The following is a 23,334-nucleotide window of genomic DNA, read 5'->3' on the forward strand; positions in this document are numbered from 1 at the left end:
TCTCTTTCTCTCTCTCTCTCTCTCTCTCTCTCTCTCTCTCTCTGTCTCTTTCTCTCTCTCTCTTGGTCTTTTCTTTTTTCTCTTTGTCTCTTGTTTTCTGTCTCTGATCTCTCTCTCTCTGTCTGTCTCTCTGTCTCTGATCTCTCTCTCTCTGTCTGTCTCTCTGTCTCTGATCTCTCTGTCTCTGTCTCTCTCTCTGTGTGTCTCTCTGACTCTCTGTCTCTCTCTCTCTCTGTGTTTTTGTTGTTGTTTTTGTTTACTTTTTTTTTCGGGTGGGAGTCTTCTTCATTGAAGTTTGACTTTGAAAAAATATATACACAATAAAATGATTGATAGCGCATTTATTTGGCTGCAAGGTAAATGTTTGTACACTGACTAGATTTCGTGAATGGGTGTACCGGCTTTTCAGTTGGCTGTGTGAGTAGCTGTTGGGTTTTTTTGTGTTTTTTTTTTTTTTTTGCGCATGGTTCTTGGTGGGTTTTTTTATTTTTATTTTTTTATAGGTTTTTTTGTTGTCTTTTTTTATCACACGGTATACCTTCGACTATGAATGAAGGGTTGTTCCAGAATGTTGGTTTTACTGTGAAGTGTTTTGCTGTTTTCTGGAGGCATATGTCTTGTGTCAGACAGTGCTTTGTGTGTGAACGAGACTGGTGTGTGTCCTTAAAAAAAAAAAGAAAAAGAAAAAAAAGTGTCACATGTCTATTGACATGATTGATGCGGCATTGTTGTTGTGTGGAAACAGTTGTGTCTGTGTCTCAACGGATATCAGGTGTACTGTCAGTGTAGCTTGCTGGCACCCCCCCCCCCACTCCCCACCCCCCAACCCCACCCCCACTCCCCACCCCCCACCCCCACTCCAGATTGTGTCTCTTGTATTGTGACTGAAAGACTTGACGTATGACTGTGTTCACTGTCTCTTTCTCTCCATGCTATAACTGTCAGTTCTGTGCTATAACTGTCGGTTCTATGACTGAAAGACTAATGTATGACTGTGTTCACTGTCTCTTTCTCTCCATGCTATGACTGTCGGTTCTATGCTATAACTGTCGGTTCTATGACTGAAGGGCTAATATATGACTGTGTCCACTGTCTCTCTCCATGCTATGACTGTCGGTTCTGTGCTATAACTGTCAGTTCTATGACTGAATGACTAATGTATGACTGTGTCCACTGTCTCTCTCCATGCTATGACTGTCGGTTCTGTGCTATAACTGTCAGTTCTATGACTGAATGACTAATGTATGACTGTGTCCACTGTCTCTCTCCATGCTATGACTGTCGGTTCTATGCTATAACTGTCGGTTCTATGACTGAAAGACTAATGTATGACTGTGTTCACTGTCTCTTTCTCTCCATGCTATGACTGTCGGTTCTGTGCTATAACTGTCGGTTCTATGACTGAAAGACTAATGTATGACTGTGTTCACTGTCTCTTTCTCTCCATGCTATAACTGTCAGTTCTGTGCTATAACTGCCGGTTCTATGACATGGGCTAACGTATGACTGTGTTCACTGTCTCTTTCTCCATGCTATAACTGTCAGTTCTGTGCTATAACTGTCGGTTCTATGACTGAAAGACTAATGTATGACTGTGTTCACTGTCTCTTTCTCCATGCTATAACTGTCAGTTCTGTGCTATAACTGTCGGTTCTATGACTGAAGGGCTAACGTATGACTGTGTTAACTGTCTCTTTCTCTCCATGCTATGACTGTCAGTTCTATGCTATAACTTTCAGTTCTATGACTGAAGGGCTAACGTATGACTGTGTTCACTGTCTCTTTCTCCATGCTATAACTGTCAGTTCTGTGCTATAACTGTCGGTTCTATGACTGAAGGGCTAATATATGACTGTGTCCACTGTCTCTCTCCATGCTATGACTGTCAGTTCTGTGCTATAACTGTCGGTTCTATGACTGAAGGGCTAATATATGACTGTGTTCACTGTCTCTCTCCATGCTATAACTGTCAGTTCTATGACTGAAGGGCTAACGTATGACTGTGTTCACTGTCTCTCTCCATGCTATAACTGTCAGTTCTGTGCTATAACTGTCGGTTCTATGACTGAAGGGCTAACGTATGACTGTGTTCACTGTCTCTCTCCATGCTATGACTTTCAGTTCTGTGCTATAACTGTCAGTTCTGTGACTGAAGGACTAATGTACCACTGTTCTCACTATCTCCATCCTAAATTCTGTTCTATGCTATAAATATCAGTTCTGTAACAAAAAGACGAATGTATCACTGTGCTCACTGTCTCTCTGTGGCTCTCTCTCATTCTCTCCCTGCCATAACTGTCAAGTCTATGCTACAACTGTCAGTTCTATGCCATAACTGTCAGCTCCGTGCTATCACGGTCTCTCTCTATGACTGAAGGACTAATGTATCCCTGTGCTCACTGTCTCTCTCTATGACTGAAGGACTAACGTATCCCTGTGCTCACTGTCTCTCTCTATGACTGAAGGACTAATGTATCCCTGTGCTCACTGTCTCTCTCTCTATGACTGAAGGACTAACGTATCCCTGTGCTCACTGTCTCTCTCTATGACTGAAGGACTTATGTATCCCTGTGCTCACTGTCTCTCTCTCTATGACTGAAGGACTAATGTATCCCTGTGCTCACTGTCTCTCTCTATGACTGAAGGACTAATGTATCCCTGTGCTCACTGTCTCTCTCTATGACTGAAGGACTAACGTATCCCTGTGCTCACTGTCTCTCTCTATGACTGAAGGACTAATGTATCCCTGTGCTCACTGTCTCTCTCTATGACTGAAGGACTAACGTATCCCTGTGCTCACTGTCTCTCTCTATGACTGAAGGACTTATGTATCCCTGTGCTCACTGTCTCTCTCTATGACTGAAGGACTAAAGTATCCCTGTGCTCACTGTCTCTCTCTATGACTGAAGGACTAATGTATCCCTGTGCTCACTGTCTCTCTCTCTATGACTGAAGGACTAATGTATCCCTGTGCTCACTGTCTCTCTCTATGACTGAAGGACTAACGTATCCCTGTGCTCACTGTCTCTCTCTATGACTGAAGGACTAACGTATCCCTGTGCTCACTGTCTCTCTCTCTATGACTGAAGGACTAATGTATCCCTGTGCTCACTGTCTCTCTCTATGACTGAAGGACTAACGTATCCCTGTGCTCACTGTCTCTCTCTATGACTGAAGGACTAATGTATCCCTGTGCTCACTGTCTCTCTCTATGACTGAAGGACTAACGTATCCCTGTGCTCACTGTCTCTCTCTATGACTGAAGGACTAATGTATCCCTGTGCTCACTGTCTCTCTCTATGACTGAAGGACTTATGTATCCCTGTGCTCACTGTCTCTCTCTATGACTGAAGGACTAACGTATCCCTGTGCTCACTGTCTCTCTCTATGACTGAAGGACTAATGTATCCCTGTGCTCACTGTCTCTCTCTATGACTGAAGGACTAATGTATCCCTGTGCTCACTGTCTCTCTCTATGACTGAAGGACTAATGTATCCCTGTGCTCACTGTCTCTCTCTCTATGACTGAAGGACTAATGTATCCCTGTGCTCACTGTCTCTCTCTATGACTGAAGGACTAATGTATCCCTGTGCTCACTGTCTCTCTCTATGACTGAAGGACTAATGTATCCCTGTGCTCACTGTCTCTCTCTCTATGACTGAAGGACTAATGTATCCCTGTGCTCACTGTCTCTCTCTATGACTGAAGGACTAATGTATCCCTGTGCTCACTGTCTCTACAACTGTCAGTTCCGTGACTGAAGAACTAACGTATCCCTGTGCTCACTGTCTCTCTCTATGACTGAAGAACTAACGTATCCCTGTGCTCACTGTAGCGGGGGCCAGCACGGGAGCTCCGGCGTCGGGTGTCCCCAGTCGTCCCACCCAGGTCTCCCTGAAACCCGCCACCCTGGGTGGTGGAGGGGGCGGGGGTGGTATGTTTAAAGACATGGGTAGGTTATGGTTGGGGGTCCGTGGTTCGACCCTTGGCTGGCTTTGTAATGCTGACAACTCCTGCGATGGAAGAGTGTGGCTTTTGTGCTTTTTTTTTTTTTTTTTTCTCACACACACCATGGCACTATGTGTGTGTGTGTGTGATTAGGGTGTGTGGCCTAATGCTTTCAAAAAAAATTTTTTTTTTAATCACAGCATGGCACTCTGTGTGAATGGGGTGTGTGGCCTTATGCTTTAAAAAAAATTTTTTTTACCACACCATGGCACTGTGTGTGATTGGGGTGTGTGGCCGTATATGCTTTATTTTTTTTTTTTATCCCACGCACCACAGCACTGTGTGTGATTTGGGGTGTGTGGCCTTGCTTTGTCATTGGCTGCACGCCACTTCCCTGTGTGAGTTAAGTTATTGAGGTGTGTGGCCACGCTTGTGTCACCATAATTACCTGCTGCAACTCACCACTGGCACTTACGCCTCAAGCTGCAACTTGGCCCGGCCTGTGCACGCACGCTTGTTGTCCGTGCACACACACATGCACACGCATGCACGCACGCACCTTCCCCCCCCCCCCCCCCACATCCTATACAGTCACTGCCGTTTCTCGTCACTGGTTTGTTGTTGTTGTTGTTGTTGTGTTTACCTCCCCCCCTCTCATCTTTTCTACTACATTCTCTGCTGTTCCTTCTCCCTCCCCTGCTCTTTTTTTTTTTACATGTCCCCTCCCCTCCTCCCTCCCACAGTCACTGCCGTTCCTCTTCCCTCCCTGTTTTATTACCTTCCCCCCTCCTCCATCCCCCCTCCTCCTCCCTCCCTCCCTTCCACAGTCACTGCTGTTCCTCTTCCCTCCCCTGGTTTATTACCTGCCCTCCTCCCTCCCTCCCACAGTCACTGCCGCTCCTCTTCCCTCCCCTGGTTTATTACCTTCCCCCTCCTCCCTCTCCCCTCCTCCTCCCTCCCTCCCACAGTCACTGCTGTTCCTCTTCCCTCCCTGTTTTATTACCTTCCCCCCTCCTCCCTCTCCCCTCCTCCTCCCTCCCTCCCTTTTACAGTCACTGCTGTTCCTTTTCCCTCCCCTGGTTTATTACCTTCCCCCCTCCTCCATCCCCCCTCCTCCTCCCTCCCTCCCTTCCACAGTCACTGCCGTTCCTCTTCCCTCCCCTGGTTTATTACCTTCCCCCTCCTCCCTCCCCCCTCCTCCTCCCTCCCTCCCACAGTCACTGCTGTTCCTCTTCCCTCCCCTGGTTTATTACCTTCCCCCTCCTCCCTCCCCCCTCCTCCTCCCTCCCTCCCACAGTCACTGCTGTTCCTCTTCCCTCCCCTGGTTTATTACCTTCCCCCTCCTCCCTCCCCCCTCCTCCTCCCTCCCTTCCACAGTCACTGCCGTTCCTCTTCCCTCCCTGTTTTATTACCTTCCCCCTCCTCCCTCCCCCCTCCTCCTCCCTCCCTCCCACAGTCACTGCCGTTCCTCTTCCCTCCTCTGGTTTATTACCTGCCCTCCTCCTCCATCCCTCCTCCTCCTCCCTCTCTTCCACAGTCACTGCCGTTCCTCTTCCCTCCCCTGGTTTTTTACCTGCCCTCCTCACCCCTCCCCCCCTTCCCATCTGCAAAGCATATTCCTCTACCTTGCTTCCCTCAGCCCCCACCCCCACCACCCTTCCCCCCAACCCCCCACCCTGCACAGTGGAAGGTTGTTCCATGGTGTGTGTGTGTTGTCCATGAACTTGGCGCATTTTGGCTTTGTGCCTGCCCACTTTGTACACTTTTTTTTTTCCCCCACTAATTTTGCTGAGTTGAAAACAACTAACGAATAAACGCTGTGTTAACTTTATGTACAACTTTCCTTCTTCTTTTTTTATTCGTTCTACTGAGTTGAAAAGTACAAATGAAAAAAACACATCGAAAGATACACACTCAGCAAGACTTTGGTTTGAAAATGATTGTAAGATGAATTAGTAAATGGATAATGAATATAGGTTTACTTTGAATTTAAAAAAAAAAGAAAAAAAAAAAAAGAGAACACACTGGTTGAAACAATAACTGTTGATAAATAATGAATGATATCTGAATATAGAACTGAATATGAGGTCAGTGTGCCCGGCCCATGTCAGCTGGTCTGGCCGTGTTCTAGGTCTGTGCTTTGCTTAGAGAGGATGCAACAACTTTTACACAACTTTTACTGAAATCTATGCATGCACACGTACAGACGGGCAGACAGAAAAGCTGAAATCTATGCGGGCACGGGCAAGCAGACAAGCGAAAATATGCACACGAGCACTTCCATGATGACAGAGAGACAAAATAAAAATCCATCTACTCTTCCTTCCAGGAAGAGGGTGACATTAGAAGCAGTGCTGTTTTCGTGGTGCTTTTGTAGAGTCACACAGCCCCTTGGCCCCCTTAATGGGCTTCAGTCGCTTTCTGGGTCAAATTTGAATCCCCAGAATCCCCCAGTCCTACTTACTCACTCAGTACGGCTAGTCCTCTCTTCTCCTCTACACAGACCCCTCGGATGTCCAGTGGGTGTCTGAATGACCCAACCTTTAGCTTCCGGCGTCAGAACTGTGGTATTCTTTGTCAGCATTCACCTCTTCAGTATAAGAGCCTTCTGCTTGCAATATTTTGATGATGGTAATTGGAGTGAAACGCTGTTAACGTCGTCTCTTTCGCCGTTCGTATGGAGAGTTTGCAGAGCGATAAAAGCACATAGTGGCATAGTCCCTTAGCAGTGACACAGCTGATCCACTAGTGTGTTGATGTAGCTTCTGGCTTCCACTTATATTTTTTTAATGTGTTGTTAGCGAAAACATATTGACAGGGTCAGTGCTTGGATTTTTTGTTTTCTCTGCTGTTTGAGTAATATTGTGAGAGTGTGCTCCATCTCTTGTGTGTAGTTCAGTGTGTGTGTGTGTGTGTGTGTGGTGGGGGCGTGGGGGCGAGGGGGGTATGTCTCATATACACACAGCGTGTGTGGAAAACTTGTTGTGAGTGAATCATGTACACATAGTGTGTGGATACCTAGGTTTAAGTGAATCATATACACACAGTGTTTGTGGAAACCTTGATGTGAGTGAATCATATACACACAGTGTGTGTGTGGAAACCTTGATGTGAGTGAATCATATACACACAGTGTGTGTGGAAACCTTGATGTGAGTGAATCATATACACACAGTATGCAGAATTTGTGGCAAAGCCTTCATTAGAAGTCCATATTATTTGGACAGCATCAGAATAACGCTTGACTTGAGTGAATCGTATACACACAGTGTGTGTGGAAACCTTGATGTGAGTGAATCATATACACATAGTGTGTGTGGAAACCTTGATGTGAGTGAATCATATACACATAGTGTGTGTGGAAACCTTGATGTGAGTGAATCATATACACACAGTGTGTGTGGAAACCTTGATGTGAGTGAATCATATACACACAGTGTGTGTGGAAACCTTGATGTGAGTGAATCATATACACACAGTGTGTGTGGAAACCTTGATGTGAGTGAATCATACACACACAGTGTTTGTGGAAACCTTGATGTGAGTGAATCATATACACACAGTGTTTGTGGAAACCGTGATGTGAGTGAATCATACACACAGTATGCAGAATGTGTGGCAAAGCCTTCAATAGAAGTGCTGTGAGGCCGTATTATTGGACAGCATCAGAATAACGCTTGCTGGAGTGCAGGGTAGCTCGCGTTTTTATCTGCTTCATAACATGACGTGTGTGTGTGTGTGTGTGTGTGTGTGTGTGTGTGTGTGTGTGTATTTCTTTTTATCACAACAGATTTCTCTGTGTGAAATTCGGGGTGCTCTCCCCAGGGAGAGCGCGTCGCTATGCTGCAGCGCTACCCATTTTTTTTGTATTTTTTTCCTGCGTGCAGTTTTATTTGTTTTTCCTATCGAAGTGGATTTTTCTACAGAATTTTGCCAGGAACAACACTTTTGTTGCCGTGGGTTCTTTTACGTGCGCTGAGTGCATGCTGCACACGGGACCTCGGTTTATCGTCTCATCCGAATGACTAGCGTCCAGACCACCACTCAAGGTCTAGTGGAGGGGGAGAAAATATCGGCGGCTGAGCCGTGGTTCGAACCAGCGCGCTCAGATTCTCTCTCGCTTCCTAGGCGGACGCGTTACCTCTAGGCCATCACTCCACTTGCAGTGTGTGTGTGTGTGTGTGTGTGTGTGTGTGTGTGTGTGTGTGTGTGTGTGTGTGTGTGTGTGTGTGTGTGTGTGTGTGTTCTTTTAGTTTTGGTTTGTCGAATACAGCAGATTTTTTATGTGTGGAACGAAAAAAAGTCCTTGAATGCTGTTGACTTGTACAGCAGGGTTTACAGTTGTTGTTGTGATTGCTGTTGAGTCATACATGCGCAACAGGGTTTTTTTTCCCCCCCCTGCATGCTGTTGGTTTGACCTGATGTCCATCATACTGTTTTGTTTCTGTGCATACTCTTGTGAAACTGCGTGTTTGGTGCGTATCTGTTATGCATGTGTGGGTTTGTATGTGTGAATGTGTGTCTTCATGTTTTACATTCATTTGCTTATTTATCATCATTGTTGTCTTATTTATTTATTTATTTATTATTATTATTATTATTTTATTTTTATTATTTTCATTACTACTACCTTTTTTATATCATAATTATTATTTATTTATTTATCTATTTATTTATGTAAGCTTATCTATCTATCTATATATATTTTTTTTCTTTCTTCTCAAGGCCTGACTAAGCGCGTTGGGTTACGCTGCTGGTCAGGCAATCTGCTTGGCAGATGTGGTGTAGCGTATATGGATTTGTCCGAACGCAGTGACGCCTCCTTGAGCTACTGAAACTGAAACTGTGCATACTCTATTTCACCCGTGTGTGTGTGTGTGTGTGTGTGTGTGTGTGTGTGTGTGTGTGTGTGTGCAAGTGTTGCACTTACAACTTCCCTTTTTATTTCTCCATCTGTGAAAGTCATTCTCACATAATTATACACAGGGGAGAAAGTGTGTGTACATTACGTTTTCTTTATTCTTGTGAGTGAAAAGTTTGCGCAAGTCAAGTGTATGTGTATTTGTGTGTGGATGGGTGTGTGTGTGTGTGTGTGTGTGTGTGTGTGTGTGTGTGTGTGTGAGAGAGAGAGAGAGAGAGAGAGAGAGAGCATAATTGTGAAGGTGTGTGTGATAATATCTTTCCACAGATGTTTCGAAGATAAGTTGATGGATGAATGAAAAAAAAAAAAAAAAAAAAAGGTGGGCGGGGAGGGGGGTGGGAGGGGGCGAGGAGGGGGGGGGGAGAGAAGAAGAACATAGTGTCCATGTGGAATGATTACATAACTTATTCACAGCATTGGCACTCACAGGGGGGGGGGGGGGGGAGAGAGTGAGAGAGAGAGAGAGAGTGTGTGTGTGTGTGTGTGCATCCGTGCGTGCTGATTTTCACTATCATTTGTGATGGACGTTGACGGACTTCTTCCTCAGAGAACCCACAGGCACTCATCAGTGAGCATGTCAAGACAGAGATGTATGTGTTCAGTGCGTTCAAAACCTCAGTGCATTAATTAACCCAGAGTGTGACGTTTCTCTACACAGATCGTCATTGAGTGTGTAACTAAAGAAAAAAAAAGAGATGTATGTGTTCAGTGCGTTCAAAACCTCATTGCATTAATTAACCCAGAGTGTGACGTTTCTCTACACAGATCGTCATTGAGTGTGTAACTAAAGAAAAAAAAGAGATGTATGTGTTCAGTGCGTTCAAAACCTCATTGCATTAATTAACCCAGAGTGTGACGTTTCTCCACAACAGCTACAGGCGCAGCGCGCGGTGTGGCAGGGAGCCAGGGGCATGCTGGGATTGCACAGGGGCATGGTGGTATACAGGGAGGACATTCAGAAGGTTGGCAGGGTGGCCTCCCTTTATTAGTGGCGTTTTTTTTTTTCCCCCCCCCCCCCCCCCCCCCCCTTTCTCTGTAACTTCCCCTTTTCCCGGCTGACCTGTGAATATATACATGGCTTGTTTGTCGTCAGCGGTACTGTCGTCGTTTTTGTCGTTGTTGTTGTTGTTGTTGTTGCCTCATTTGTTATCTTTCCTGTTGATCTCACCCTGTTGCAGAGTTGCTGTTCTTACCCTTGATGTAGACGAGAGTTGCTGTTCTTACCCTCCGTGTAGACAATAGATGGCGCTGTGTGTTCAGTCGTTTAGTCGCTGTCCTCCTGTCAACCCTGATGCTTCACTTTGATGTCAGTTAAGCTGTTTATTGATATTAAAATTTTGTCTTCATGTCAGTTGTTTAACCCATTCACCGCCAGTCAATTTAGGGTACAAAATTCCCTTGTGGTATAAACACAGAAAAGACAGTGCTACAGAATAGCTGGGGATTCCCCCTGCGATGTATAGAAAATACGGTCTATCCTTCCACCGAACATTAAGAGCAGTAGGTCCGTGGATAACAGACCAATGAATGGTCACCTTTCAGTGACATGGGACCGCTACCACGCCTGTGCATAAATGCGAGCTTGGCTGTGAAAGGGTTAAGAGAGGAATCAAGGATGGATTGGTCCCAAACTTCTTAGTTACTTACATCTGTGATTTTTGAATACTGAAAAAAAAAGAAAAAAAAAAAAAAAAAGATCAGTGAGCAATTTGTTGAACCATTTCAGTTTAGCTGGATTCTAAACCATTTTCGGTGAACTAGACCTGTTAAAGGAAATGTGCCTTTGAGGCAGAATGAACAAAAATGATCACTTCACCTCTCTCTGCCTATGTGGAAAAGGAATGTTCAGAAATCAGATTCTTTGTGCACTGAAGAAAAACACCAAGTTTTTATTTTTTTATTTTTTTTTTTTTTTTATATACAGCGCACCCAGTACATCATTTGGTTGAACTCTTGTCTCTGCGGATAATAATCACTCAAGATGATTTTTTTTTTTCACACCGCATTATTTTTCCCTATCGGGTGATATTTTAACTGTGAATGTGGTGTTTGAGAAAGGGGTTGACAGTGATTTGTGTGATGTGAGTGGATCGAGGGGGTTGACAGGTTGGTACAGTGGTTTGTACATCAAGTGTGGATCCTCCCCCCCCCTACTCCTCCCCCCCACACCTCCCAAAAACCTTCCTTCTCTCTTGTTCATTGTGTGTTTTCATGGTGTGTCTCAGTGTGATGCGTGGTCTGTTTATTTATTTATTTTATTTATTTATTTATTTATTTGTGTATTCATTTATTTTTTATGTGCTTCTGCATTTTCATTCATTTATTGATTGTCTTTACTTTTTATGATAATTTTTTTGAATTATTTTTTTTTTAATGTGTTTTGCATTTTAGAAATATTAATTCATTTATTGATATATTTATTGATCCATTTATCTACATATTAATATAGAATGCAACTTGTGTTTTTCTTTATTATCTATTTATTTTTCTTAGTTTTTGTGTGTGTATGTTTTGTTTTGTTTATTCATTTATTTATTTATTTATTTATTTATTTATTCATTCATTCATTCATTCATTCATTCATATAGATGTACAGCTTAATTTTTTTTGTTATGTTTAATATATAATATATATATATATATATATATATATATATATATATATATATATTAGAAAGGTTTGCATTTACATTTTTATTAGTTCATATATTTACTTACTCATTTGAATAGATGTGCACCTGCATTTTCATATATTATTCACTCACCTAATGGCATATTGATATAGATGTGCACGTACCTGCATTTTCATATAGTATTGACTTTTATAACGACACGTCGATGTAGATGTGTATAGCACACTCCTACTGACACAATCATCCATGAGGTGTAACAGTCATCTCTCAGTGTGTGTGTGTGTGTGTGTGTGTGTGTGTGTGTGTGTGGCAGGGAGGGTGGGGGGTGGTTGTGGCGGCGGATGGCTTATGGCATGCTGCGTTGTTGTTCTGGTTTGTGTTCATTTTTTTTTTCACTTTTTTTTTATTTGTTAATTTATTTAGATATGTATCTGTATCTATCTATCTGTCTGTCTGTCTGTCGGTCTGTCTGTTATTTATTTATTTATTTATTCATCTATTTATTTATTGATTGATTTATTTATTTACTTATTTATTTATCTGTTTATTTATTCATTCATATGCATGTTTATTTACTTTGTCTTCTGCAGAAGTTTTGAGACGTCAGTGTCTTGTGGCATTATTATTCTGTGAGAGAGACTGTGTGTGTGTATGTTTATGTGTGCATGTGTGTGTGTGTGTTGTGTGTGTGTGTGTGTGTGTGTGTGTTGTGTGTGTGTGTGTGTGTGTGTGTGTGTGTGCGTGTGTGTGTGTGTTTCCTTCCAACAAACGGTTTGCCAAATTTGGGGAGAGAGAACATTTATATTTTTATTTGTGAAGAGAGAAACATTGATAACTTGTGTATGCTAGCATCGTACAGGAACGCACACACACACACACACACACACACACACACACACACACACACACACACACACACACACACGTATGTGAATATAAATGCATGCCAATGAAGAGTAACTCTCCGGATATATGAAAGAGAAGACATTCAGTGTCTGACCATCTTGTAGCAGTCCTGACTAAGTTGTATGGACCTGGTGCAGTCTTTGCAGTGTGTGAGGTATTGGCTGTTTTCACCTCAACTAGTGTCGTCTTTTTCTCTATCTCGGAGTGTGGTGAGGCAGTGTAGGAATTTAGGAGGGGACAGGAAGCGTTGATGTGTTGATGATGGAGTCTCCCGTCGGACCGACAGATGAGTAGGCAGGCAGGCTTATCTGTTGGTGTTATCAAACACACTTCACCTCAACTGGTGTTTGCTTGTTTCTCTATCTCGCTGTGTGATGAGGCAAAGTAGGAATTTAGTGGGGGGGATGGGGGGGGGGGGGGACAGGAAGCATTGATGTGTTGATGATGGAGTCTCCCGTGGGACCGACAGATGAGTAGGCAGGCAGGCTTATCTGTCGGTGTTAACAAACACACTTCACCTCAACTGGTGTTGCCTGTTTCTCTATCTCACTGTGTGATGAGGTAGTGTTGGGATTTAGGAGAGAGAGGAAGTGTTGATGTGTAGTTATCAAACACACTTCACCTCAACTGGTGTTGCCTGTTTCTCTATCTCGCTGTGTGGTGAGGCAGTGTAGTGTGCCTGTTTCTCTATCTCGCTGTGTGGTGAGGCAGTGTAGGGATTTAGGAGGTACAGGAAGCGTTGATGTGTTGATGTGTAGTTATCAAACACACTTCTCTTCAACTGGTGTTGCCTGTTTCTCTATCTCGCTGTGTGGTGAGGCAGTGTAGGGATTTAGGAGGTACAGGAAGCATTGATGTGTCGATGTGTAGTCAAACACACTTCACCTCAACTGGTGTTGCTTGTTTCTCTAATTCACAGGGTGATGTGGCAGTGTAGGGATTAAGGAGAGAGAGGAAGTGTTGATGTGTCGATGTGTAGTTAACAAACACACTTCACCTCAACTGGTGTTGCTTATTTCTCTAATTCACAGGGTGATGTGGCAGTGTAGGGATTAAGGAGAGAGAGGAAGCGTTGATGTGTTGATGTGTAGTTAACAAACACACTTCTCCTCAACTGGTGTTGCCTGTTTCTCTATCTCACTGTGTGGTGAGGCAGTGTAGGGATTTAGGAGGTACAGGAAGCGTTGATGTGTTGATGTGTAGTTAACAAACACACTTCTCCTCAACTGGTGTTGCCTGTTTCTCTATCTCACTGTGTGGTGAGGCAGTGTAGGGATTTAGGAGGGACAGGAAGCGTTGATGTGTCGATGATGGAGTCTCCCATCGGACCGACGGATGAGTAGGCATGCAGGCTTATCTGTTGGTGTTATCAAACACACTTCACCTCAACTGGTGTTGCCTGTTTCTCTGTCTCACTGTGTGGTGAGGCAGTGTAGGGATTTGGGGGTGGGGTGTGGGCAGGGGGCGGGTGGGGGAAACAGAAAGCGTGGATGTGTCCATGTGTAGTTAACAAACACACTACACCTCAACTGGTGTCACCTGACTTGGGGTCACATGCCCATGTCTGTCTGTCTGTCTTCACAGGAGATGTCTCTCTGTCTGTCTGTTCCTGCCTGTCTGTCTGTCTGTTTGCCTTCACAGGAGATGTCTCTGTGTCTGTCTGTCTGTCTGTCTGTCTTTCATTTCCCTGTCTGTCTCATTTTTTCTGTTCTTTTTTTCCCCCTTCTTTCTTTCCTTTTTTCTTCCTTCTCTCTTAGTTCATGTCATTTTTCTTTCTTTCTTTCCTTCTTTCCGTCCTTCCTTCTCTCTCTGTTTCTTCCTTGTTTTTTTTCTTTCTCTCTCTCTCTCTTTCTTTCTTTCTTTCTTATTCCTTGTCTTTCTTTCTTTCATACTTGTTTTCTTTCTTCATCCTTTCCTTTCCTTTCTTTCTCTCTTCCTTCCTTCCTTTCTCTCTTTCTTTCTTTCTTCTTCTTTTCCTTTCCTTTCTTTCCCTCTTCCTTCCTTTCTCTCTTTCTTTCTTCTTCTTTTCCTTTCATTTCTTTCTCTGTTCCTTTCTTTCTTTCTTTCTTTCTTCTTCTTTTCCTTTCATTTCTTTCTCTCTTCCTTCCTTTCTTTCTTTCTTTCTTCTTCTTTTCCTTTCATTTCTTTCTCTCTTCCTTCCTTTCTTTCTTTCTTTCTTCTTCTTTTCCTTTCATTTCTTTCTCTCTTCCTTCCTTTCTCTCTTTCTTTCTTTCTTCTTCTTTTCCTTTCATTTCTTTCTCTCTTCCTTCCTTTCTCTCTTTCTTTCTTTCTTCTTCTTTTCCTTTCATTTCTTTCTCTCTTCCTTCCTTTCTTTCTTTCTTTCTTTCTTCTTCTTTTCCTTTCATTTCTTTCTCTCTTCCTTCCTTCCTTTCTTTCTTTCTGACCCTCTCCCCCACTTCATCGGAGAAACGGAGGCATGGTACACAGACTGCACACACTGACTGTCACAAATAAACTGAATGCAAAATCAATCAAGTCAAGTGTTTCTCATCTCCGTCCTCCGTCCCGTGGTTTCCAGCAGTTGGGGGGGGGGGCCGTGGCACCGATGATGATCCGACCGCCGGCTCTCCCTGTCTCTCCCTGTACAATGTGTGCATCCCAATAAATAGATGAACACCATGACCGCAGTCCTCAACAACTAAGTCACCTTAACTCACTCAGTACGGCCAGTCCTCTCTTCTCCTCTACACAGATGTCCAGTGGTTGTCTGAATGACCCAGCCTTTAGCTTCCGTCGTAAGAATTGTGGTATTCTTTGTCCACATTCACCTCTTCAGTATAAGAGCCTTCCTCTTGCAATATTTTGATGATGGTAATTGGGGTGAAACGCTGTTAACGTCGTGTCTTTCGCATGGAGAGAGTTAACTCATCCAGCTCTGTCTGTACCCAAAACATTGCTCTAGCGTCAAAATTCATTTCGTTAAAAAAAAAAAATTAAAAAAAAAACTTTTCATGATTATACATATTATGCATAAACTACAAAGAACTGGGAGCTAACTTCCACAGTGTTTCTGGATGTGTGCACAGGTAACTTTGGGGAAAAAAACAGTATATTTTCTTATCTGATTTTTTGGGGGGATAGAGGGTGGGGGATCAGTATGGCGTGAAAGCGGGGATCTAACTTTGACAGTATTTCCAGATGAGTCCTCTGGTAATTTGGAGGGAAAACTGTATATATTTTTTGCATGCACACTTTTGTTGTTTTTGCATCAGTGTGGCAGGGAAACCTGCTGAGGCTGTAAACTCCGCGGGGCGGAATGGGTTAAGGGCATCTACCAATAGGTGTTCAACTCCCCAGGGTTAAATGGGTTAAGGGCATCTACCAATAGGTGTTCAACTCCCCAGGGTTAAATGGGTTAAGGGCATCTACCAATAGGTGTTCAACTCCCCAGGGTTAAATGGGTTAAGGGCATCTACCAATAGGTGTTCAACTCCCCAGGGTGGAATGGGTTAAGGGTATCTACCAATAGGTGTTAAACTCCCCAGGGTGGAATGGGTTAAGGGCATCTACCAATAGGTGTTCTACTCCCCAGGGTTAAATGGGTTAAGGGCATCTACCAATAGGTGTTCAACTCCCCAGGGTGGAATGGATTAAGGGCATCTACCAATAGGTGTTCAACTCCCCAGGGTGGAATGGGTTAAGGGTATCTACCAATAGGTGTTAAACTCTGCAGGGTGGAATGGGTTAAGGGCATCTACCAATAGGTGTTTAACTCCCCAGGGTGGAATGGGTTAAGGGCATCTACCAATAGGTGTTCAACTCCCCAGGGTGGAATGGGTTAAGGGCATCTACCAATAGGTGTTCAACTCCCCAGGGTGGAATGGGTTAAGGGCATCTACCAATAGGTGTTAAACTCCCCGTGGTGGAATGGATTAAGGGCATCTACCAATAGGTGTTAAACTTTGCCAGCTCACAAGCTATCTTGATGAACACCAAAAATAAATCTGCAGTTAAATGAAAGCCTGGACAGGTGATTTGAATGGAAGAAAGTACGGACAGGCTTACTGTTGGGCCAACAGCAAAGTGAGAGCTGTATGATTATTGGTTTTTCCACTTCAATGGGAAGTCATGAAGGACTATGACTCTCAAACTGGGAGGCAAGATTGCACTGGCTCTTAGTGCTGCTGCCTTGGGAGCTAGTTGGCCTTTGGGAACCATCCCAACGCCGACTGTCCGAAAACCCTCTTGGCGGAGAGAGGAGGGGGGGGGGGGTAACTTGGGCAAGACACTTTCCACTATTATCAATTTCTAGCCCGGATAGTCAGGACAACAGTTGCTTGCTCTGCTGTTCTGCTGGTCACAGTCGGTCGGACACGACTGACTATCATACTGTTTACACAAGTAAAGGTATGAGTGAATAACGGCAGCTATTGCGATGACAGTCACATGGACTTGTCGCAGACCAGCACCAGACTATAACGGGGCTTTGGTCACACACACTGCACTCACTGTTTGTATAGTCAACCCCTTTCTTACAATCGGACGAACAGTGTTTTCTGCGGAAGTGTGTGGTGGGCCTGTGGGTGTGCAGTGAAATTTGTTAACTGATGTTGGCAGAGGAGCGTAATGAGTTAATTTATGGATGTGTTCACTGATGTTGGCAGAGGAGCGTAATGTGTTAATTTATGGATGTGTTAACTGATGTGTTGGCAGAGCAGCGTAATGTGTTAATTTATGGATGTGTTCACTGATGTTGGCAGAGGAGCGTAATGAGTTAATTATGGATGTGTTCACTGATGTTGGCAGAGGAGCGTAATGAGTTAATTATGGATGTGTTAACTGATGTTGGCAGAGGAGCATAATGTGTTAATTTATGGATGTGTTCACTGATGTTGGCAGAGGAGCGTAATGAGTTAATTATGGATGTGTTAACTGATGTTGGCAGAGGAGCATAATGTGTTAATTTATGGATGTGTTAACTGATGTTGGCAGAGGAGCGTAATGATTTAATTATGGATGTGTTAACTGATGTTAGCAGAGGAGCGTAATGTGTTAATTTATGGATGTGTTAACTGATGTTGACAGAGGAGCGTAATGTGTTAATTTATGGATGTGTTAACTGATGTTGACAGAGGAGCGTAATGTGTTAATTTATGGATGTGTTAACTGATGTTAGGCAGAGGAGCGTAATGAGTTAATTATGGATGTGTTCACTGATGTGCACAAAGAGTGTAACCTATGGATGTGTTAACTGAAGTGGACAGAGTGACATGTGTTAATCTACGGATGTGTTCACCGGTGTGGAATGCGTTAACAGACGTGGACAGTGTGTGACATCAATCAGTTAACCACTAACTGACCCCCTCCCCTCCTCCCCTCCACCTCCTTGTGTGACGGTTTGATGTGCACTGACACATATTTGATTTTTTTTTTATTTTTTTATTGTTGTTGTTTTTTTACTGTTTTTTATTTGTTTTGCTTTTGTTTTCTGATAGTGTTTGCATGGTGTTTGTTTATTTTTCATTAACTCTTTGACTTTGTATAATTAATTTTTTTTTAACCATTTCCAGAGTGAATATAATGTATAGTATTGTTGGTGATGTCATTTGCTGCCTAAGTCCGTCATGAAAAGGAGATCCTGAAAGGATTTGCTGTGTATTCAAGTCAAGTGCATTTTATTATCTCACTTGAGAAATTACATTATTGTCCCGTTTGAAAAGTGGAAGAAACGGTTATTATATTTATTACAATTATCACCATTTATTGCAACAACAACAAAAATGAACGAAAAAGTACATGTTAAAGTTCACATCATTGCACCAAAGGTGGACTTATATAATCAATGTTGATGATATGTATATGGGATAGGTGGACTTATAATCAGTGTTGATGATGATATATATGTTGGAACAGGTGGACGTATAATCAGTGTTGATGGTGATATGTATGTGGGACAGGTAGACTTATAATCAATGTTGATGATGATATGTATATGGGACAGGTGGACTTATAATCAATGTTGATGATGATATATATGTTGGAATAGATGGACATATAATCAATATTGATGATGATGTGTATGTGGGATAGGTGGACTTATAATCAATATTAATGATGATACATATGTGGAATAGCAAGCATTGGTTTTTTGTTGTGTGGTGCCAGAGCACATGTATATGTAATGTTGATGGGTTGTTGTTTTTTTCTGTTTGTCCATCAAACAGTCCTGATTAGATATGACATATATGTATCTCACTATGCAGATGGCACTCTATGGACTAATCTTACCTGTAGTGTAAAGATGTTGAGCAGAAGAAAGAAGGAAAGAAAGAAAAAAGGAATGCATGAATGATTGAATGAGTGAATACAGTTGAAGTCTTTTTTTGTTCTCACCTCCCCCCCCCCCAGACCCCCCAGCCTACCCCCCATACAAAAGACAACACAATGCATTTGAACACACTCACAAACACACACATGCACGCACGCACGCACACACACACACACACACACACACGTGTATAACAACCCTTACCATCGATCAGAGCACCATCAAGTTTCACTTTTCCCCAGACTCATTGCCCTTCATCTCCTTGAACACCCCCTGACCGTCTGACCTTCAAGCGCCCCTTGACCCGACCCCCTGACCTTGTGCCCCCTGACCTTGTGACCTGTGTGTGTCAGAGGCGGTCCCCAAGAAAGTTCAGGATCTGCTGGCCACGCCTACTGGCTCCACGGGACGTAACTCTACCTGTCAGTATGGGTGGTCATCACGGCGCTGATACCTAGTTAGATGGTTCCAGTGGATCCGCTTGCTTTGTGGGCTTTTGGTGGCCACGATGGAGACTTAGGCTCTCCGCTGCTGTCGTGGCTGTTTTCATGCTGCTTTCTGGTCTGGCGTTGCTGTGTCCGCCAGTCTGCTGGTTTGGCTGTTTGCTTGGTTGGACCTTTGGCGCCCTGTGGGGGCCATAGTGTCTTCACTGCTGTTGTGCCTGTTCTTGAGGCTTCCTGGGTCCGGCGTTGCTGTGTTGGTCATCTGCTTGCTTGCTTGGCATGAAGAGCGCGATGTCAAGTGTAGGATCTCCGCTGCCTTGCTGCTGGGGAACCGTACTGCTTCTGGCGGCCTTTAGGACAGTCCGACATTGCTGTGTGTGGCTGGCTGGTTCTGCTCGTAGTTAACTACATGGCGTGACAGCTTGCTTGGTTTGGCTGGCTTTTTTTTTTTTTTTTTGGTGCCCAGTGTTGGGGGTGTGGGATGTGTGTACTGTGTGTCTGGCAGGTCATTGATTGATTGATGTGTTAGTTTTCTGGTGGTTTGGTGTGGTGAAGATCTGGGCACTTGACAAAGAGTCAAAGACTCGAAACATTTTATCTTCATCTGAAGGTACCTTTGATTTTACTCCACCTATTGTTATTTTTAACTTTGTTTTAAGAGGTCCAGCGATCAACGGTTTTGTTTTTTCTTCATCTGGGCAGTAGAGTGTTGTTGGATTGTTGGAAAGCACACTGGTGGTCTTGTAGGTTGAGCTTTGCCATCCTAGAATTGGTGATGACCATCTTGGTTCAGCCCTTGTGAGAGTTTGATGGCATCACTGGACACACAACCACTTGTTTCAACCCCTGTGACACAAGTTTGATGACATCACTGGATACACACAACCACTTGGTTCAACCCTTGTGACACATTTGATGACATCACTGGACACACACAACCACTTGGTTCATCCCCTGTGACACAGTTTGATGACATCACGGGACACACAACATCTTGGTTCAACCCTTGTGAAACAAGTTTGATGACATCACTGGACACACAACCACTTGGTTCAGCCCCCGTGACACAAGTTTGATGACATCACTGGACACACACAACCACTTGGTTCAACCCTTGTGACAGTTTGATGACATCACTGGACACACACAACCACTTGGTTCAACCCTTGTGACACAAGTTTGATGACATCACTGGACACACAACCACTTGTTTCAACCCTTGTGACACAAGTTTGATGACATCACTGGACACACACAACCACTTGGTTCAACCCCTGTGACACAAGTTTGATGACATCACTGGACACACACAACCACTTGGTTCATCCCTTGTGAAACAAGTTTGATGACATCACTGGACACACACAACCACTTGGTTCAGCCCCTGCGACACAAGTTTGATGACATCACTGGACACACAACCTCAACAGGGACATAGCCGTGAAAAGGGAGATTTATTTCTCAGCAATCCTTGCGACATGTTGTCCTTGTATGTTACAGTTTGCTTCTGCTGTTCAGGATGGTGATGAAGAAGTGCTTTCAACACTCTGTACAGGTGTCTGTGTACGCTTTTGTTTTTGAGCGTGGAGTTTTTCTTGGGGGGGGAGTAGGTAGGGGGTAGATGTGGAAGCTGTAGGTTTCTCTTGCTGCTGCAGCTGAAGTGGCAGGGGATGTTGTTGAAAGAGGAGATGAGGAATGAAGTGGTAGGAAAGTGGCTTCCGCCTTTTAACAAAGCTTGGTTTGTGTGTGTGGTAGATGGTACTGAGGTCCTTTAACAAGGCTGTTTAGTTCTGTGTGGTAGATGATTCTGTGGTCCCTCAAACAGGGTTGTTTTTGTGGTAGAAGGTTCTGTGATCCTTTAACAGGGCCGTTTGGTTCTGTGTGGTAGATGGTACTGAGGTCCTTTAGCAGGGCTGTTTAGTTCTGTGTGGTAGATGGTGTTGAGATCCTTTAACAGAGCTGTTTGTATGGTAGATGGTACTTAGGTCCTTTAACAGCGCTCTTTGTGTGGTAGATGGTACTGTGGTCCTTTAACAGCGCTGTTTGTATGGTAGATGGTACTTAGGTCCTTTAACAGCGCTGTTTGTGTGGTAGATGGTACTTAGGTCCTTTAACAGCGCTGTTTGTGTGGTAGATGGTACTGTGGTCCTTTAACAGAGCTGTTTGTGTGGTAGATGGTACTGTGGTCCTTTAACAGGGCCGTTTGGCTCTTTGTGATAGATGGTACTGTGGTCCTTTAACAGGGCCGTTTGGCTCTGTGTGGCAGATGGTACTGAGGTCCTTTAACAGGGCCGTTTGGTTCTGTGTGGCAGATGGTACTGAGGTCCTTTAACAGGGCCGTTTGGTTCTGTGTGGTAGATGGTACTGAGGTCCTTTAACAGGGCCGTTTGGCTCTGTGTGATAGATGGTACTGAGGTCCTTTAACAGGGCCGTTTGGTTCTGTGTGATAGATGGTACTGAGGTCCTTTAACAGGGCCGTTTGGCTCTGTGTGGTAGATGGTACTGAGGTCCTTTAACAGGGCCGTTTGGCTCTGTGTGGTAGATGGTACTGAGGTCCTTTAACAGGGCCGTTTGGCTCTTTGTGATAGATGGTACTGTGGTCCTTTAACAGGGCCGTTTGGCTCTGTGTGGCAGATGGTACTGAGGTCCTTTAACAGGGCCGTTTGGTTCTGTGTGGCAGATGGTACTGTGATATGGTATTGTCGCTGTGATGTGAACAGCATGACAGATGGTAGAAAATCCAAACAGATGATAGAACCCCCCAAAAAACCTCACAATAACCATGATGGTGTGTCGATATGCTGTGAACAGCATGACAGATGTTAGAAACCCCAAACAGATGATAGAAAACCCTAAACAGACAACAAACCCATCGATAACCATGGAATGATGACATCACTGTGATGTGAACAGCATGACAGATGTTAGAAACCCCAAACAGATAGAAAACCCAGATGACAGACCCCCTCCAACCCCTCCCCCCATCCCCCCATGCCCTCCCCCCCGCCCCCCAACGATAACCATAAAATGAATGTATCACTGTGTTGTATACAGCATGACAGATGACAGAAAACCCACAATAACCAGTATGTGAAGGTATCATTGTATTGTATACAGCATGACAGATGATACAAAACCCACAATAACCAGTATGTGAAGGTATCACTGTATTGTATACAGCATGACAGATGATACAAAACCCACAATAACCAGTATGTGAAGGTATCATTGTATTGTATACAGCATGACAGATGATACAAAACCCACAATAACCAGTATGTGAAGGTATCATTGTATTGTATACAGCATGACAGATGATAGAAAACCCACAATAACCAGTATGTGAAGGTATCATTGTATTGTATACAGCATGACAGATGATACAAAACCCACAATAACCAGTATGTGAAGGTATCACTGTGTTGTATACAGCATGACAGATGATAGAAAACCCACAATAACCATAATGTGAAGGCGTCACTGTGCTGTGAATAATAATAATAATAATAATAATGGTATTTATATAGCGCTGAATCTTGTGTTGAGACAAAATCAAAGCTCTTTCGCACCAGTCACTCACACGCAAACCCAACAAACCCAATAGCATGACAGATGATAGTGAGAGAGAAAAAAAAAGAAAGAAAAGAAAAACAGAAAAAAAACCAGCCCCAGACTAACCATGACGTGACGGTGCCATGATGCAGCACGCCAGATGAAGACCATCAACTATCAGCTGTCGTCTCAGCGCTGTCTGGAGGAGGGGTGGACCCTGCGACCCCCATCACCCCTCGACGCCGAAGACGCTGACACTGAGGTCTTTGTGCCCGAGCCTCTACACCCGGCCATGATCGCCTCTGGAAATGTGAGTGTGTTGGGGTTGGGGGGTAGGGGGGGTGGTGAGTGAGTGTGTGGTGTGGGTGTATGTGTGTGTGTGCGTGGCTGTGTGTGTGTTGGGGGGAGGGGGGGCGTGAGGGGGGGAGGGGTGTGTGTGGGCGTGAGCGTGGAAGTGGGTGGTTGAGAATGTGTGTGTCTGTATGTGGGGGGTGAGGGGGGGTGGGGATAGGTGTTGGTGGGAGCTGGGGGGCGGAGGGGGGGGGGAGATGTGACACTAAGATTGTTCCTTGAACCATTGCATACAGCTGTGATCGCTTCTGGAAATGGGAGTTGTGTGTGTGTGTGTGTGTGTGATTGATT

At 44.1% G+C, this 23,334-nt stretch overlaps 1 protein-coding gene across 7 annotated transcripts in view; it reads left to right on the forward strand.

Annotated features, from left to right (window-relative positions):
- The window catches only part of LOC143275511 (glutamate-rich protein 6-like), a 67,258-nt gene that overhangs the window by 28,287 nt on the left and 15,637 nt on the right, over window positions 1-23,334 (forward strand). For 3 of the 7 annotated variants that reach the window (XM_076579671.1, XM_076579670.1, XM_076579672.1), the window contains 4 exons: window positions 3,837-3,953; window positions 9,743-9,832; window positions 19,051-19,119; window positions 22,845-23,002. In XM_076579671.1, coding sequence (XP_076435786.1) covers window positions 3,837-3,953; window positions 9,743-9,832; window positions 19,051-19,119; window positions 22,845-23,002 — 434 coding nt within the window. The remainder of the gene's footprint in view (window positions 1-3,836; window positions 3,954-9,742; window positions 9,833-19,050; window positions 19,120-22,844; window positions 23,003-23,334) is intronic. The other 4 variants (XM_076579673.1, XM_076579674.1, XM_076579676.1 and 1 more) reach the window with 4 other exon arrangements.

The sequence above is a fragment of the Babylonia areolata genome, chromosome 30, assembly GCF_041734735.1.
Source record: "Babylonia areolata isolate BAREFJ2019XMU chromosome 30, ASM4173473v1, whole genome shotgun sequence".
Classification (NCBI taxonomy): domain Eukaryota; kingdom Metazoa; phylum Mollusca; class Gastropoda; order Neogastropoda; family Buccinidae; genus Babylonia; species Babylonia areolata.